General features: G+C 44.6%; 1 protein-coding gene across 1 annotated transcript in view; it reads right to left on the reverse strand.

Annotated features, from left to right (window-relative positions):
* Nucleotides 1-4,619: 4,619 nt before the first annotated feature.
* ACER1 (alkaline ceramidase 1) overlaps nt 4,620-16,548 on the reverse strand; it is a 28,124-nt gene continuing 16,195 nt past the window's right edge. Inside the window, exons 2-6 of the mRNA XM_066636424.1 lie at nt 11,505-11,619; nt 9,711-9,849; nt 7,900-8,037; nt 5,586-5,723; nt 4,620-4,788 (exon numbers count right to left, since the gene is read on the reverse strand). Coding sequence (XP_066492521.1) covers nt 4,620-4,788; nt 5,586-5,723; nt 7,900-8,037; nt 9,711-9,849; nt 11,505-11,619 — 699 coding nt within the window. The remainder of the gene's footprint in view (nt 4,789-5,585; nt 5,724-7,899; nt 8,038-9,710; nt 9,850-11,504; nt 11,620-16,548) is intronic.

Genomic DNA, 16,548 nt, shown 5'->3' on the forward strand with positions numbered 1-16,548 from the left:
CCTCTGGCTGACTCCTAGAGGACCTCAGTATCTACCTTCACAGTGATGGAGCAATGCACTCAACAACACACAAGGGCTCCTCCCCCATGATTTGCCCCCACAATCTGGCACCATCTAGCCCCACTGTGATGCTGTGGGGCACAGGAAAGAAATCTGGGTAAGCAAAGAAAAGATTTAGGGTCCCATCCTAAAGCCTGCCTGTGGGGCTCAGTGACACTGGCACTCATCCTGCAGGCGGCCAGAGACCCTGCAGTGGCGGGAAAGGTAAATAAATGTTTCATTTACTTACCTTACTCTGCTCCCACATGGGCTCCTATGGTTCTACTTGGATCTGCACCTGCTCTTCTGCTGGCACAGATCTGAGTAGAGGCAAGGGGTGTGTCAAGGCCATGTGTTCATATGAGTCAGCTCTCATTTCCATGTATCAGAGCTAATATTAGAATTCTTATTCAGTTGTGTGAGTGTCCTCAAGCCAGCCACTAGTTTTTGTTTGTTGGTTACTGATTTGTTGTTGACCCGTACTGTTATATATTAAAAGAAAGTTAATAGGGGTGACCCCATCAAACCCTAGTGATGCCACTGCATTTAGGCTGTGCATATGATCTTGCAGTTTATTCTGTATGGTCTGGTACGGGAGGCGGTCCATCATGGGGTGATGCAATGAGCTCTTGCACTGGGTGACACAAACCCTAGTGTTGCCTCTGCACAATGTTGTAATCATAAAACACAAATTACAAAGCTGAATCCTTCCCTCAGTACACACAGCCACGATGTTAAAAATGCTGTTACCAGCTAAGACGCTACCTAACAGCATCTTTACATCAGTGTTTGCATTGGCTATATCCTTCTCTTCAGACACACAGCCTGCCATGGCTCTGCATATTTGGAGGTGAAAATTAGAGGGGTCAGAGAGGAGGAGGAGCCAACAGTGGATGAACAGACATGTCTCCAGGGGCTCCTGAGAGACAGTCTGTTTTTCCCCAAAAAACTGCAGGTCTGAAGAGGATCTGAAGATCTTTACCTGGAGAGATAAGATCTTTCCACAGTGCAGGTACCAGAGATTTTGAAAGTCCGATTTTTTTTTGGGGGGGGGGGGGGCTTTCTTCCCGGAAACCTAATCATCATGGACAGTATTGGGGGAGGTGCAGTGTCTGCAATCAAGCTGCTGGCTCCATGCTAAGATACCATATGGAAGAAAAAGCATGAAGCATAAAGTTTAAGTTGTAAATTTAAGATAAATATGTGTTAATATTGTCCCCGGCTTTGATTGACTGATTTGGCTAAAAGCCCTGGATACACTGAAGGAGTTAATGAGCAACTTTTTAAGGATGTTGAAAGTGCTCTTTATCTTTGTAGTGGAATAAATCAGTTGTGGATTATAATTATAAATATAATTTGGTGTGTGGACTAAAATCCAGAATTACTTGTGGACATAATTTTTATTAGACTTGAAAGAGTTTTGTCTCCTTGAGACTGTTTCTTTCGTTTATTTTTTCTCCATTAATCACACTGTTATCTGTAAGAAAAATTCAAAAAAATGCCTGACTGAAAAAACACGTGGTGGAAGTAATAATACACTGTGGGCATCTTGTGGATTAGAGAGAAGTTGCAAGATGGAGCCTGTTCCAGATATTTGGACTCAAATGATCCTCAAAAATTTGGAAAAATTGCTCACAATGAGAAGACAGCAGTTGAGTTGGTCCTTGCAGATTCAAGCCAGTTTAAAGACTCTCTCTCAACAGACAGATGTGTGCAAGGAGCAATTGGAAGATGTGAAGAAAACAGAAGATAAACAGAAGGAGAGAGAGGAAATTTATTATTATTATTATTATTATTATTATTATTATTATTATTATTATTAACAGTATTTATATACCACTTTTCAACTAAAAGTTCCCAAAGCGGTTTACAGAGAAAAATCAAATAACTAAATTGATGAAACGATGATGGTGAGTGATGAAATCATCATCAGAAGACTGGATACAGAAATTAGAAGAGTGGAAAATCAACAGGATCTAGAGGGGACGCTGATGGAGATTGAAATAGAGAAGATGGACAGAGTAACATGGGTGCACAAAATACAAAATTTGTTGGAACAAGAAGAAGAAAACATCCCAGTTAATTGGAAGAATGAACATACCTTATACAAAAAAAATGTGGGCTTATTGGATTCTGTTATGGAGATAAATTATTAAAGATATTACAGGAGAAAAAATGGAAAGAAAGAAAGAAAAAGAAACCTGAGCGTTAACCTGAGGGTTAAAGAAAATTGGAGGATTTTATTTAGTTAATAACTGGTTTAAATCTACTTAAAAAATAAATATATGTGAATTGATATACCGTATATGAATTAGAATGAATTAGAAAAAATAGTTGGAAATGTTAGCATGTGGATGAATTGTTTTATAGGTGGTTATTATGTTAAAGAAAAAAAATGTAATCAGATTGGAGAATTATATTGGAGAATGGTAAAGAACATATAAGAGATTGTTGGTTTTATTATAATTTGGAAATTAGATTATTATTATTTGATATTAATGAGTAATTGAACTAGTTGAGATGATAAAAAGTGAATATTTAGAAAAGATATTATAGGGAATTAGGAAAAATCTATTTGATATAAGAAATATATAAATGAGTAGAAGAGTTAGAAGTAGATGGTAGAATTGTTTTATATGTTGTTATACTTTGGTAATTAGATTATTTTGTTTTCATATTAATGAGTAATTGAAGTAAGTTTATGTTTGATAGAAAGTGAAAATTTAGAAAATATAGTACAGGGCATTAGCGAAAATTTAGTATATATTATATAAATAAATGGATAAACAAATAAGAGGCAGAAGTAGATGAGTAGTAGATTAGGAGATATAGTATGATTAATGAGTAATGGTATATGGTATTTAGCACTCCTAAATGTGTTAAATGTTTGTATGTCTGTGTGTGTTAATTAAAAATAAATAAATAAAAGATTAGAGGGGTCACTGGTGCACAGGTGCTAGTGGCAATAAGATGGCAGAATTTGGGGAATGGGTGTGTTAGCAGATCAGCTTGAATCATCCTTTAGGCTCTACGAGTCTGCAGTTCTTCAAAGTAGGAATCCTTTTCACTGATTATTTATATTTCTCATTGTGTTTTTACAGAATTTTAAAAAAGAAATTGTACACTGCTTTCAGTACACTGCCTTTTCAGCAGAAAGGCAGTTTGGAATCTTTTAAAAAAAAAGAAAAGAAAATCAATCAGACTTCCTTCTGGGAATTGGGAGTTCCATGTGTGAACTACCAATTCACACTTTGTGAATTTGCTTGCTTGCTTGAAGGGTTGAGAGCCCTTAAATTAAACAAACCAGCAATCCCCAGGATTCCTTTAGGTAAACCTCAATAGTCAAAACAACAACAAACACATATATTCTGCAGTGTAAATATACTAATTTTGCAGTGTGAATGTGTAAATGTATTGGTTCCCAGAAGATTTGTTTGTCTGCACAGTAGGTTGGACACTGCAGACAGGACCAACCCAAGCCATGATGCCTGAGGCAACTTGCCAAATGCTGCCTGCCTCTCACCTGATGATGTAAGGAGTGGGAAGGAAGGAAGGGATGTACCATCTGAGAAGGAAGAGGGGAATGTACTGGAAGAGGAGGTATGGAAGAGAGACTTGAACAGTATTTCAGAAACAGTGGATTGGGTCCCACCAGCGGGTCACGAGCCAATTTTTTGGTGGGTCACAAAAAGTTTCTGAAATTTTCTTTAAAAACTTTGCAAGTACCTTTGCCTAGTTTGCAGAAGAAAATTGCAGCAGCAGGCAATCTGGATGGAAAGACCACTCTGGTGGCTGGAATGCTAACCTGTGGTATGCGGTATACCCTGTGGTATGCGGTCAACTTCATACTTCCAAATTAAAATGCCATCTTTTCTGAATTTATCTTGTAATTGGCATACCACAGATCATGTGTGAACCTAGTTTCAGCCTTTTGTTTGGACTGGAAGTCCCTAACTGCACATTCTGCTCTCCTGACTGAAAAGGTTTGGGGGGAACAGTCCTTGAACTCCATTTCTAGACAGAGTCTAACAAATGTTTATGCACACATACTATATGTAAGGTCTCTAGCAGACCTGGGAGCACAGGGCTCCAAATATTATTAATTAATAAGTTATTATATTAATAAAAATATTTCTTTCCAGAGCTCTCTTTTTGTCTACTAAAGCTAGATAAGATAGCTTTAGTATCTAATCTAATCTAACAATCATGATAGATTGTTGTTTTAAAAAGTGGGTTCCGGTGCTAAAATGTTTGGGAAGCTCTGGGTTACAGCTCTGTTTCTCTTTCATATTTCCAGTCAAGTGAGTGGGAAGAGGTGGAACAGTGGAGGAAAGTGAGTATCCACTGTCAATCTGCTGTCTGAGGCAACCTGCTGCCTCAGTTGGCCTCATGGATGGGCCAAAATTGGTTCCAAATTGATGTAGTCACACCAGTCACTCTCCCCCCCCCCCAAAAAAAAAAAAATGTCACAGCACTAGCATCCATAGAGACTTGCACAATTAAATCCTTTGCAATTGTCGGGATGGAATACGTGTTCCTTGCTATTGATGTCAACACAGGTTTGACATCTCACAGTTCTTCTAACACAATTTCTGTGAGTCCTGAAATACGAGGTATGGCAGTGCAATGGGGCTGGTGTTGCTGGGCCAGTACATCACTTCGGGGTTACTGGATGGTAAGTCATAAAGGACATCGAAATAGATGATCATAGTAGCACAGTAGAAGATTGCTATGCTGATACAGATGTGCCTATAATGGAAAGAAAATTGGGGTGGGGAGAGGCAGAATTTATGGCTTGAAAACTTCACCCCCAACAATCTGTTGCTTCTAAGGATCTTGAACTGTTGCTGTTTATATGGGCCTACTCAGTACAGTAGAAATGGAGGAAGGGGCATGTGCTTCCATCCTCTTTCCTGCTTAAAATGGCTTCTTAATAAGGTCATCTGCACCTGCAGCCCCCCAACTGTTCTGCAGTTGCTTGTGAGTGATGACATCTCTACAGCATTGTACAGCAGTAAGGCTAGCAGGGTATCACCCTGTTCAAACATACCTTTTCCCCTCTAGAAGAAATAATTTTGCAACAAAGCTGGCTGTGGATGGTAGTGATCAGTACCTCACCAAAACACTCCCTTCCCCCCATTCCTGCACACAATGTTTTAAATTAAAAATGAAGGAAAGCATTGCACACAAGGCTGTCCTTAGAAAGGTGAGGAGCCTGGGGCTACTCAACCAGTGGGTCTGGCTATTACGGCCATGGTGTGTGCAAAATAGGGGGAAGGCAGGGGGAAGACATTGGTGGCAAAGATGCTGCCGATATTCTATGCCCCACACCTGAACCAAGACTGGGTAAGGGGGCTATCAGTTGCTAACTTCCCATTCTAACTTGTCCCAGCCCTTGTTTCTCCAGTGAAATTCTATCTGTCATTGGCAAATTTCGGAGGGGGCTTTTGTGCTACTTCCCAGAAGCAGCTGCCTTTCCTGTATCAACTAGAAATTCTGAATACATGTTTCTGCCCCAAGGCTGAGAAGGATCATCTCCCTCTTACCAAAAGCTGTGAAGGTAGCAAAAGTTGATCCTTTGGCAGAATCCGCACAGAACCTTGTCTGTAATCCAGCAGGCAATGGCAATCATCCACCACACCGTCATTGACAGAGCCACCCGGTGAACACGGGGATTGTTACACCTGGGGAAGAGGCAACATCCAACAGAGTGAGATCCTTCCAGGAGGCCAGTCATTACTAAACTCAGCAGACTGGTAGCCATGACAGAATTGTGAGAAATAAAGTCCTAGGATAACTGAAGATTTCTTGTGAACCTACCTACTGAGGAGGCTGCCTGCCACTTCTCTGATTGAGTCAGTGTTCTGGCCTGTTGTGACTCCCAGACACTTCTGTGTCAGTACAGGAGCCCTGAGGATGTAGGAGAGACCCTTCGCTGGAATCGTCAGAGGAAGCAGCCACAGAGGTAATCCATCAGAGATTTCCACAGGTGGGAGACAGGGAACGCCAAGAAATTGTTACCAGAAATGTTCCTGGGCGTGTGTTTAACACTTTGACCACTGTCCATTCCCTAAATGTACATGAAATCTGTGCACAGTTTATTGAGGGGATTATTTACAATAACTAATAGCTTCTAGTTGCACGTGAGAAGGGAAGATAGGAAGAGGAATCAGAGCTTGATGATTATGTATCCTAATCTGCTGATTAAAGTTCTAAAGGAGGATCAGGGAACTCCAAGCATTAGGGTGACTTCCCAGGTGGTTTCAATCACAGCCCAAGGATGGATCCAAGAAGCAGCACTTGAACTTTAGCCTGATACTCAGTGCTTCTGAATGAGGGGGAAAGTTGGAGAATGAGTTGGACAGGCTGTCAACTCTTAAGTATGGCAAGGGGAATGAACACAGTGGGCCCTCCTTATCCATGGATGTGAATATCCACAGATGCTCAGCAACTGGAGGGCCTCATAGACCTCCTGGATGTGACCAGAAGTGCCTTCCAGTCACATCCTGGAAGCTTCTGAGGAGACTTCTCCAGAGGGCCGGGCACAACCCCCAGGTAAGTAATTGTGGCACCATGTGGGCCCCTTCATATTTCATTATCAGTGGAATTTGGTATCTGCGGAGGGCCCTGGAATGGTCCCCTGTGGATACTGAGGGTTCACTGAACAAGAATGTGCCTGCCTAACTGCCCAGTTGTCAGGTCTGGGAGCTGTTTGGGTGCAGGATTGGGTGCCAAAGTCACTGCATGGCCCTGGGCAACGGTAGTGATTTCTACTCTGGGGCACAAGACAAGTGGTACCTCACAAGGAATCCAGGAGGGGCAGACACACCCTGACTGGGAATGCCAAGGGCATTGATTATAGGGCACTTGGGGTTGAAAAGGCAGGTTTTGATTTGTCTGGGGTGGCAGAAGGTGGGCAAGCAAAGCAGAGATTTCGGGCAACATCATGAGGAGACCAGGCAAAGCAACTCTGACATCCTGAAGCTGGTTCTAGCCTGTGCTGACAGAAGGCCAATCAAGGCACAGACAAGGTCAATTCTGGTTGATTTCCCGGCAGATCAAAAGAGCAAGACTGTGGCAGAGATGGGGCATCAGAGTCTTAAAAGGGAGCTTAGAGGCAAAATTGTGGTGTGGGTCACACTCACAACAACAAATAGCGCCACAGTAGAAGCACCTTGATTGGGTGAAGGCACTTCCAGGAACTATTTTGGGGTCTGTGCAAGAAGCACCTATTGATTCTTTCTGAATGTGCATGTGTGATTAGGTTTCAGTCCAAGGTTCAACCAGGTGGTTGACATTTGAGGCTGGAAGACTCCTTTTCTTTCCATGCTTCCCATCAGGCACTGTTGTTGGCCAAGTTTTGCTTTGCTTTAGCCAGACTTCCCTGGCAGACAACGCCATAGGACAACTACTGAAGCAAAGTGGGGCTATACTGTCTGGGACCAGCTTCTTTGCTCACATCCTCATGTACTGATGACACTTTCAGGTAGTCTCTCAACTCTGAGGAGCCCATGGTTACCACCACACCCACTCCACAGCAGCTGGAAGATACCAACGTTGCTGGAGGGCATGCCTCTTTAATGGAGAGCAGACTTCCTCCATGGAGACAAGATTAAGGATGCCTTTTCCTGCCGGAGAGCTTCTGGGGGAAGGTGGGCAGGGCACAGACGGATATGAAAGAGTCTAGTTCTGTCTTGCACACCTTCCCCAAGGCCACGTGAAGCTGTGATATTAGAGTTGCTACTCTGAAACTGTTCCAATTCAGCAGAACAGGGTGTGTGTGTGTGTGAATCATTGAAGATGATTGGACAGTGCGATCGGGAGCCGGAGGAGTCACATCATTCTCAGCCCATTTCTTACTTTTTCAGGTTCTGGGCAGTCAAGTAGAAGAGGTGGATAGCGATGCAATTCAGCACATAAGCATTCAGCGTTGGCTTCACAAAGGACATTATGGTACTCAGAACTGTCACGATGGCCGTTGTCCAGATGAACTGGTCCCTAAAGGGGATAAAGACATGTGCGTGTGGAGAAGCAGAAGATTCTACAACTGGTAGATGTGTCGCCGTCCTCGTCCCCGTCCCCCGTGCCCCCCGGACCTCTTGCTTGCTTTCCAAAGCAATCAAGCAATACCTTGCTGGCAGACAGTAAACCAAATGTGCAGGAGTGACTTCTTGTTCTTCCTACTCTAGCTAGAATTAGAATTAAAAGCACAAACGTGGTGTTATGTGTTTGGCTATCTCAGTTTGCATGCATGGGCCTGCCTCCAGGTTTTGCCTGACCAGTTTGACTGGGGACAAAAAGGTTTTAATAGACCTTAATGGTCTGGAATCTGCCTTTGGAACCCATGCTGAATTCGCTGGAGGAATCGAAAGATAACTAGAAGGATTTCCAGTCTGAATATGATCAAAGACAGAGGTTGGGGGAAAGGGTTTGTTTTTTTAATCATTTTGGAGACAGAGGGGTGTTCCTACTGTTGCTTTGGGGGATTTGCTGCAGGATCAGTGATGGTTACTTGCTTCTATTAGGCTTTGCTACTCTAATTGTAGCACTTGTTATATATCAAGGACTCCCTAAAACTCCAGTCTTATATAAACTTGGAATAAGACTAATTGAACAGAATATGATTTACTTTGGATTTAATAAGACATGCCTAGGCTTGCACTGTGAGGAAATTAAAACCAAACCTGAACCATTGCCCTTGGGATTTCTTTTCCCTCAGAAAAGCTGAGTGTCTAAGAACAGTTTGCTATGCACAGCATAGCTTTTATCTGATTAACCTTAAGGGCTGGTCAGAGGCATTCAGAGAAGAGCTGAACGATAGCCTGGAATCTCTTTCCAGCTATGTGAATGTGACTGGTGGTGTAGCTGGAGGGGGCGGGAAACTCAGCCTGGCAGGGAGGTGGGCGAGTGGTCCCTCCCTTTGGAGCCATTCCTGGCATGGGGGGGGCAAAACGGAGCCATTCTGCCTCAGTGGTTTGCAGGATCCTAAAGGTTGAGAACCATCGTTTGAGACTGTGATCCCTTTAAGGACACAGAACAATATTCTTCTTTGTTTTACTAGGTAAAATTTGTTTGACAATGCTTTTATTGAAAGGGTGTATTTAAGTATACTAAACAGTAATGATTTCAGTGAAAACTAGACTTCTGAAGTAGGAGATGTGTGAATATATTTTCCCAGAGTGCTGAAGGTGCTCTGAAAGAAAAATTGCTACTCATGGTCTGTGCCCTCAACCCACTTTCACGTCTCTGGTCTCACAGTTGGGGCAGGTTGTTGTCCAATCTAAAATGGGCAGAATTTTCCGTGCTGGCTTGAAATTCCGCCCCAACATTTGGAATGTGAAACCCCTCAGAGTTGTCTCACTTTGTCCTACTCAGCTGAAGGGGAGAGAGACAGCTAGCATGAGAACCCTCGTCCCAGTTTTGCCTCCGGTCAAACACTTTGGGTAAGTTTTAGTGCTGTGTCCGAATGTTACAAGAAGAACTATTTGACCAGACAGAACTATGAGACAGAAGTCAGAAATGTAGGAAGCAATACTTCTCTCTCAATCACTTTCAGCCCTCTTTAAGTTTGTCTCCGACCTGGGAAAGCTTGTCTTTAAGTGTCTCCAACCTTGTTTCCAACCTGAAACAATTTTCCCCAAACAGGTGTAGCAGGATCCTTGCCATCCTACCTCGTCTTGATGAATCTTGGGAAATGTCGCACTGGCATCCAGAGAGCATAGGACACACCCACTGTCCACAGGATAGAAAGCTCATCCAGCAGCTGTCCTGCATAACTGAGAGTCATGTGGAAATATAGGGAAAAGATACCTGTCAATGCAAAAAAGATTGGATTTATCTCATGCCTTCCAGTCAAGGCTTAAACAAAAGGTACCTTATGGGCTTCATCGTGCACAGGACATGCCCCAAAGAAGCCCTGCCACTGTACTAAAGAATTTCAAAATATTTATGATTCCAGAAACAAGAGGTTTTCTGAGCAAGCACAGAGTGCATTCCCCCCCCCCCCACCATCACTTCCAGCATCTAGCCAAGTGAGCACTACCAGTGAGGGTAGGCAACGGACCACCCACAGCCACTTCAGTGTCAACTATGGCTGCGACCAGTCAGTACTTCACCCTCTCTGATGGTATACGAGGGCCTGCTCAGTCAGGAGACACTTCTCCATGGACCACCAGACAGAAGAAAGAAAGAAAGAAAGAAAGAAAGAAAGAAAGAAAGAAAGAAAGAAAGAAAGAAAGAACATGGATGAAATTTGAAATCTGGTTGTAACTGAAAACGGCTGAATGAGCAAAATGATGAAAGTCAAGTGGATGAAAGTCAAGATATTGCTGTAATTAAATGCCTTTGAAGTAGCATGTAATCACGTTTCTATTATTTAAATAAGCCATTACCTTATTACAGGCTTGCACCTGTGTGAGTGTGTGAGTACAAAGCAAATGATCCATCTAGGTCTGCGCTAGGCCACATAGAACCCAATCCTGAGCTCTGTGCACCAGCTTTTTGCTGGTGCTCACTGTCGCAAATGTAAGGAACGTTTGCGGGGCTTTGCGCCGGCCCAGCACCAAAGCTCACTCAGCAGTCACCTGAACTGCAGGGTGTGGAGAGGTAGGTGGGGGTGCGGTGAGAGGTGGGAAGGAGGCATTCTGGGATGGGGGTAGGGTGGGGAGAGGGAGGGGAGGAGATGTGCTGGGGGGAGGGAGCAGGGCGGGAGGATGTCGGGGACCGGAAGAGCTTAGCTACCGCAGAATTGAGTAGCCCCATTGTAGGGTTGCTTTCCTTACCTGGGGGAAGGAGATGAATGTCCCCTTCCCCCGAGGAGCCACTGGTGGCTGCCCAGTTGTGCTCAGAATGCCACGGTAGCCTTTTTTGGCACAATAGCAGCCCCACACTCAGGATTGGACTATCCGGGCAACTCAGGATTGGACTGTCAGTCAACTACTGTGAAGCAACCAGTGCTTTGAGGCTTGAGTCCCTGAAGTTTGGAGAGACTCAGCATCTGCAAGGGCTGGAGAGTTGGACCAAAGGACTTCAGCTTCTCCTTCGCAGGAGGACCATGAAAACCACACACTCAAACGACTGGGGTATTTGGCCAGTTAGGTGAAGCTGTGCACAAACTTGTACTCATTTTCCGAGGATTGCTCATTTGCCTGGGGACTGCACCCTGCTCTCTCTCAGAGTGTTCTTTGAGATAGTAGGATACATAAGAACATTTCAAGAACATGCGTCTCTGACTCACTGGGAGTAGTTGAGCCTGTGAGGTGCGTATGATTGGTTAGAGACCCAAGACCGTGATGGGCTGGTTAAGGCCAGATATTTGGTCAGCTGCAAAAACAGCGACACTTGTGTTACATCCCATGAAAAAGGGATGTTCTGGAATCTGAGGATGAGAGGCAGGAACTTTGGAAATAAGACTTACTTCACACATAGACAATGCCAGACCACATTTCAGTTTTCCAATAACATACCAATGAACATCTCCATAATGGCAAGACTCCGAAGTGCCACAGGCCGATGGTTGTTATATTGAGTGTTCAACCACATCATCAAAGGAGGCACAATGAAAAAACCTACATTGCTGATCTGAAAAATAAGAGCAAAATGAAATAGTTAATAATTAATAATAATAATATATAAACTTTCACAGTCCTCCAGGTTTTTGAACTGGCAGTTTTTGGACTCTCACTCATTTGAATTCTAGCCAAGAAGAGCCAATAATTATAATCAATATACATTTAATATATTATATTATATATTATATAATATTTTTATAAATACATTATTTATCTAAGGAGACGCACCTCCGACGCATTCTCGGCATCACCTGGCAGGACAAAGTTCCAAACAACACAATCCTGGAACGTGCTGGAATCCCTAGCATGTATGCACTGCTGAAACAGAGACGCCTGCATTGGCTCGGTCATGTTGTGAGAATGGATGATGGCCGGATCCCAAAGGATCTCCTCTATGGAGAACTCGTGCAAGGAAAGCGCCCTACAGGTAGACCACAGCTGCGATACAAGGACATCTGCAAGAGGGATCTGAAGGCCTTAGGAGTGGACCTCAACAGGTGGGAAATCCTGGCCTCTGAGCGCTGGCCGCTTGGAGGCAGGCTGTGCAGCATGGCCTTTCCCAGTTTGAAGAGACACTTGGCCAACAGTCTGAGGCAAAGAGGCAAAGAAGGAAGGCCCATAGCCAGGGAGACAGACCAGGGACAGACTGCACTTGCTCCCGGTGTGGAAGGGATTGTCACTCCCCAATTGGCCTTTTCAGCCACACTAGACGCTGTTCCAGAACTACCTTTCAGAGCGCGATACCATAGTCTTTCGAGACTGAAGGTTGCCAGCATGCAACATACACGTACATTATTTATAAAATAATATTTATATATACTTGTATAATAACATAATATGAAATAATTATATACACTTACATAATTATTTTTGCTAATACTTGACAGGGATGGGCAAATCCAGTGTGGCTTGACTAGAGTTGAGTAACAAGTCTCCACCTTCCCCCCTCCCCAACAACTCGACTCAAAACAAGTCCTAATGGGGGCACTTTCCGAGTTGCCTGGAGCATTTTCGCAACTTGAAAAGACTCAAGTCACAAGCTTTTTCAATACACATGTCAGGAGCAGAAAAAAAGAAAAAACACAGCTGCTGCCAGGGGGTGTGTGTGTGTGTGTGTGTGTGTGTGTGTGTGTGTGTGTGTGTGTGTGTGTGTGTGTGTGTGTGTTGGAGTTCTCTTTAAACACTCCCCTGCTGTCCCCATTCCATCTGTAAACAAGGCAGGAGGGGGTGGGACAGACTGCGTGAAAGCAGGGACAGAAGCAGCAAGAGGGAGGAGGGTCATGTGCATCAGCTGCGAAGCTTACCAGGATGACCCAATCTTTTGCAGCTGTATTCAGAAGTAGTCCCACTGCAGCAGGTCATTCAATGGGGCTTCCTCCCCCCAAGCAACAACGGAGCTCACAGCAGCCATTCAGTTGGATAGCGTGATCTCTATGAACCTACCTCCCCCCACCCGTTTCCCTGCCTCCTTTTCCCCTGGGCTTCTCCAGCCAATTCCAAGGCAAGAACCTCCTTGGACTCCTCTTGCCCTCCCTCATCCAAAGAATGAAATCAGACCTCCCATCCTTTGTCCAATGACCATTGGTTCCTTTAGAGATGGGCTGCTCGCCTGGTCTGAATGATGGCTCCACGAGGCCTTTCACACTGAGTAAAAAGTAGGCAAGCACATCCAGACACAGATAGACTCAAGTCTGCATGCATGTGGACGAGTGCCTAATCTTGAGGCCTTTGACTCAAGTGTTTTGCTGAGCCTTCCACATGCGTGACTCGAGTGTACACGAGTCAGCAAAAAATGCTGATTTTCGCTACTCAGACTCAAGTCACTTGACTCAAATTCCCACCCCTGATACTTGAATCTGAAATGTTCAACACCTTGAAGGGGCCACTCCAGTCAGCTTCATAGCTGCCCCTGCTTGCCACATTGTCAAAAAAAAAAGAGATGAGATCAGCAGTGGACCTCCCCAGTCCCGTGCCTGGGCAAAGGTCCGCGATGGTGCCCTCCTGCCGGCTATCACCACCACCACCCTGCACAGAAATCCGCCCCCCCCCATTCACTAGAGGCTCATGGAGCCTCCTGTGACCTCTGCCCACATCGGGGAAACGTCTGTGAGTTTCCCTGACGCTATAAACTGTGCTTCAGGAAACCGGAAGCACAGTTTCTGCCCCCGTAGGGAGCCTCAGAGAGACTTCTGCGGGGCCCTAGCTCCTCACGCCTGGGGCTTTTGCCCTGTCAGACCTTATGGTAGGTCTGTAACTGGATGAGATCAGTCTAGCCTACCTTGTTCTTGTCAAACCCATAGTGGTTCCTGAAAATCACTCCGTTATTGTCTAACAGCCTAATCCTATCCACACTTTCCTGGGAGTGAGACTCATTAACTCTAATGGCACTTACTTCTGAGTAGACATGCATAGGATTGGGCTCTAAGTCAGGAGTTCTTAACCTGGGGTCCACGGATGGACCTCAGTCAAGGGATCTCTGAAAAGAAATGGTTTTGTCTTTGATTTCCTTCCTGTTTACTTTAAAAATTGTCTTTGCGAAAAAGATTTTTAAATGTCCAATTATATTAGTAATGGGACTATGGAACATTTACCAATAGTCCCCTGCTGTGATCTGTGACTTGGACCTGGAGAGGGTGGAGAGGTCTTGCTGGAGGGAGGAGAGGTTGTTAGGAAAATTAGAGATCCGAAGGACAGGGGGGAGAGGCAGAGAGTCCCAGTTTAGGAGAAGGTTTGCAGTGGGCTGCTGAGGGCCCAACAAGGACCCATGACTGAAGAACTGAAGAAAAGGAACCAAGGAAGCCCTCGGTCTGTTGCTTTGCTGGGGAAACCCTGGAAAGTGGCAGCCTGCAATATCTGTGTAGTCCTCTGCTGCAACGGCAGCCACAGAGGCCTGGCTGAAGACTTTGCTCACCACTCTTGTGGATCCAGCTCCTATGCCAGGAGCTTGCAAGCCTTACCTGTCTTACCTGTCCTGTTAAACAGGACAGATGGTTTAACAGATGGTTTAACAGAAGTTTAACCATCTGTTATTCTTGGTTTGGTGTCAGTGTGGTTGCTGGAAGCCACCTGTGTTAGCACAGAGGCTGCCAGTCCTAAGGTACCATCAGCACTTGCCTCCAATTTTAACTGCACAAGATGCTACTAATTAACCCTCAAGTTTCATGTTGTTAAGATATTGTTTCACTCCAAATAAGTGTAAGGTGGAGGCCCAAAATGCTACCAGGCACAGTCAGGTAGCATATAGTTGTCACTGACACCATGTTCTGTCATTTAAAATAGTTTCCCATTGATATGAATGAAAGGCATGGACCCTGCCATTGGGACTATGGACACCTGTCATACATAAGACCTTTATTGGCATAGATAATGGAAATACAAAGCAACAACCAAACATTAAACATTCAGAACACACACACACACACAATAAAATAAAGCACTCGTAATCATCCAATACCCCCTCCCCCCATTCACCATAATATAGCGGAAGACCCAGAATTCCGTCCTGCCAGAATCCCAGAAACAAAGTTGGCAACCTTGTCAAGAGAGTCAGTTTCTTCTATGGAAAGAAGAGTTTGTAATTTAAATGAATCCTCCCAGCCCTGCATTTTGTTCAGCAGTGGAGCCAGATAGATCTTACGAAGGGTATCATGGAGTGGGCAGTAAAAAAATATATGATGTAATGTCTCCACACAATTCCTGTCACAGGTACATCTTCTTTCTGAGTAGGGAATGCCACTAAACCTGCCCGCTAGCAGAGCTGATGGAAAGGCATTGCATCTCGCAAGGGAGAATGCTCTGCGAGCCTGTGGGCACTGCAGATGATAAAGGAAAGAAGCCGGCTTCCCAAAGCTGACTGGGATGTGCAGATGGAGAGGGGAGCAAATGGTGTTAGCTGCACAGAGTAGCTCTTGATGCTCAATATCGAGCAATCTTTCCTTGATAGTCCTGTAGGCTTTGCTTAAACCAGGGGTGCCCAAACCCCGGCCCGGGGGCCACATGCGGCCCTCGAGGCTTCTCAATGCGGCCCTCAGGGAGCCCCCAATCTCCAGTGAGCCTCTGGCCCTCTGGAGATTTGCTGGAGCCTGCACTGGCCCGACGTGACTGCTCTCAGCATGAGGGCAACTGTTTGACCTCTCACATGAGCTGTGGGATGAGGGCTCCCTCCACTGCTTACTGTTTCATGTCCGTGATGCAGCAGAGGCAGCAAAGGAAAGGCCAACCTTGCTTTGTGCAAGGCCTTTTATAGGCCTTGAGCTATTGAAAGACCTTCATTCATTCATAGAAGTTCATCTTTAATATATTCATTTATGTAAACTTATGCAAATTTATTCAAATTTTAAATGTAAATTAATTCTCCCCCCCCCCCGGCCCCTGACACAGTGTCAGAGAGATGATGTGGCCCTCCAGCCAAAACCTTTGGACACCCCTGGCTTAAACCAATCATACCCAGGCTTGCTGTGTCTAGTACTATCGATTTAAGCTTGGTGAGTAAATCCGCAATCTCCACAGGCAGTACTGGATCAGCCAGAAGCTGGTACATTAGCCCATATGGGGCAGCACTGAAGAGGATTGCAAGCCAAAATTTTACTGATCTCAACCTGTCTTTGCTTATGTTGGGTCATGGTGAATTTTAAAGTAAAAATTGAGTCTTTTCAAGTGTTCATTGTAATTTTTCCACCCCAGACTAGTTATTACATATAATAATAACATTAATTCCTGCAGTCCAGAAGCCTCCTCAAATAAGGGAACTTTCAGTTCCCTCCGCTGCCCCAATGGGTCTTCTCAGATCTGCACCAGCTAATAATGAGGGAGATACTGAAAGCCAGTTCTTGGATGCCTGTGCATTATTGGAAGAAGAAAAAGCAAATGAGGAGAATTTTACTGAGGAAAAAGAAAAGGAACTCAGTAGCACTCCTCAAAGGAAATGATCCCATTCTGA

The sequence above is a fragment of the Tiliqua scincoides genome, chromosome 8 (assembly GCF_035046505.1).
Source record: "Tiliqua scincoides isolate rTilSci1 chromosome 8, rTilSci1.hap2, whole genome shotgun sequence".
Taxonomy (NCBI): Eukaryota; Metazoa; Chordata; class Lepidosauria; order Squamata; family Scincidae; genus Tiliqua; species Tiliqua scincoides.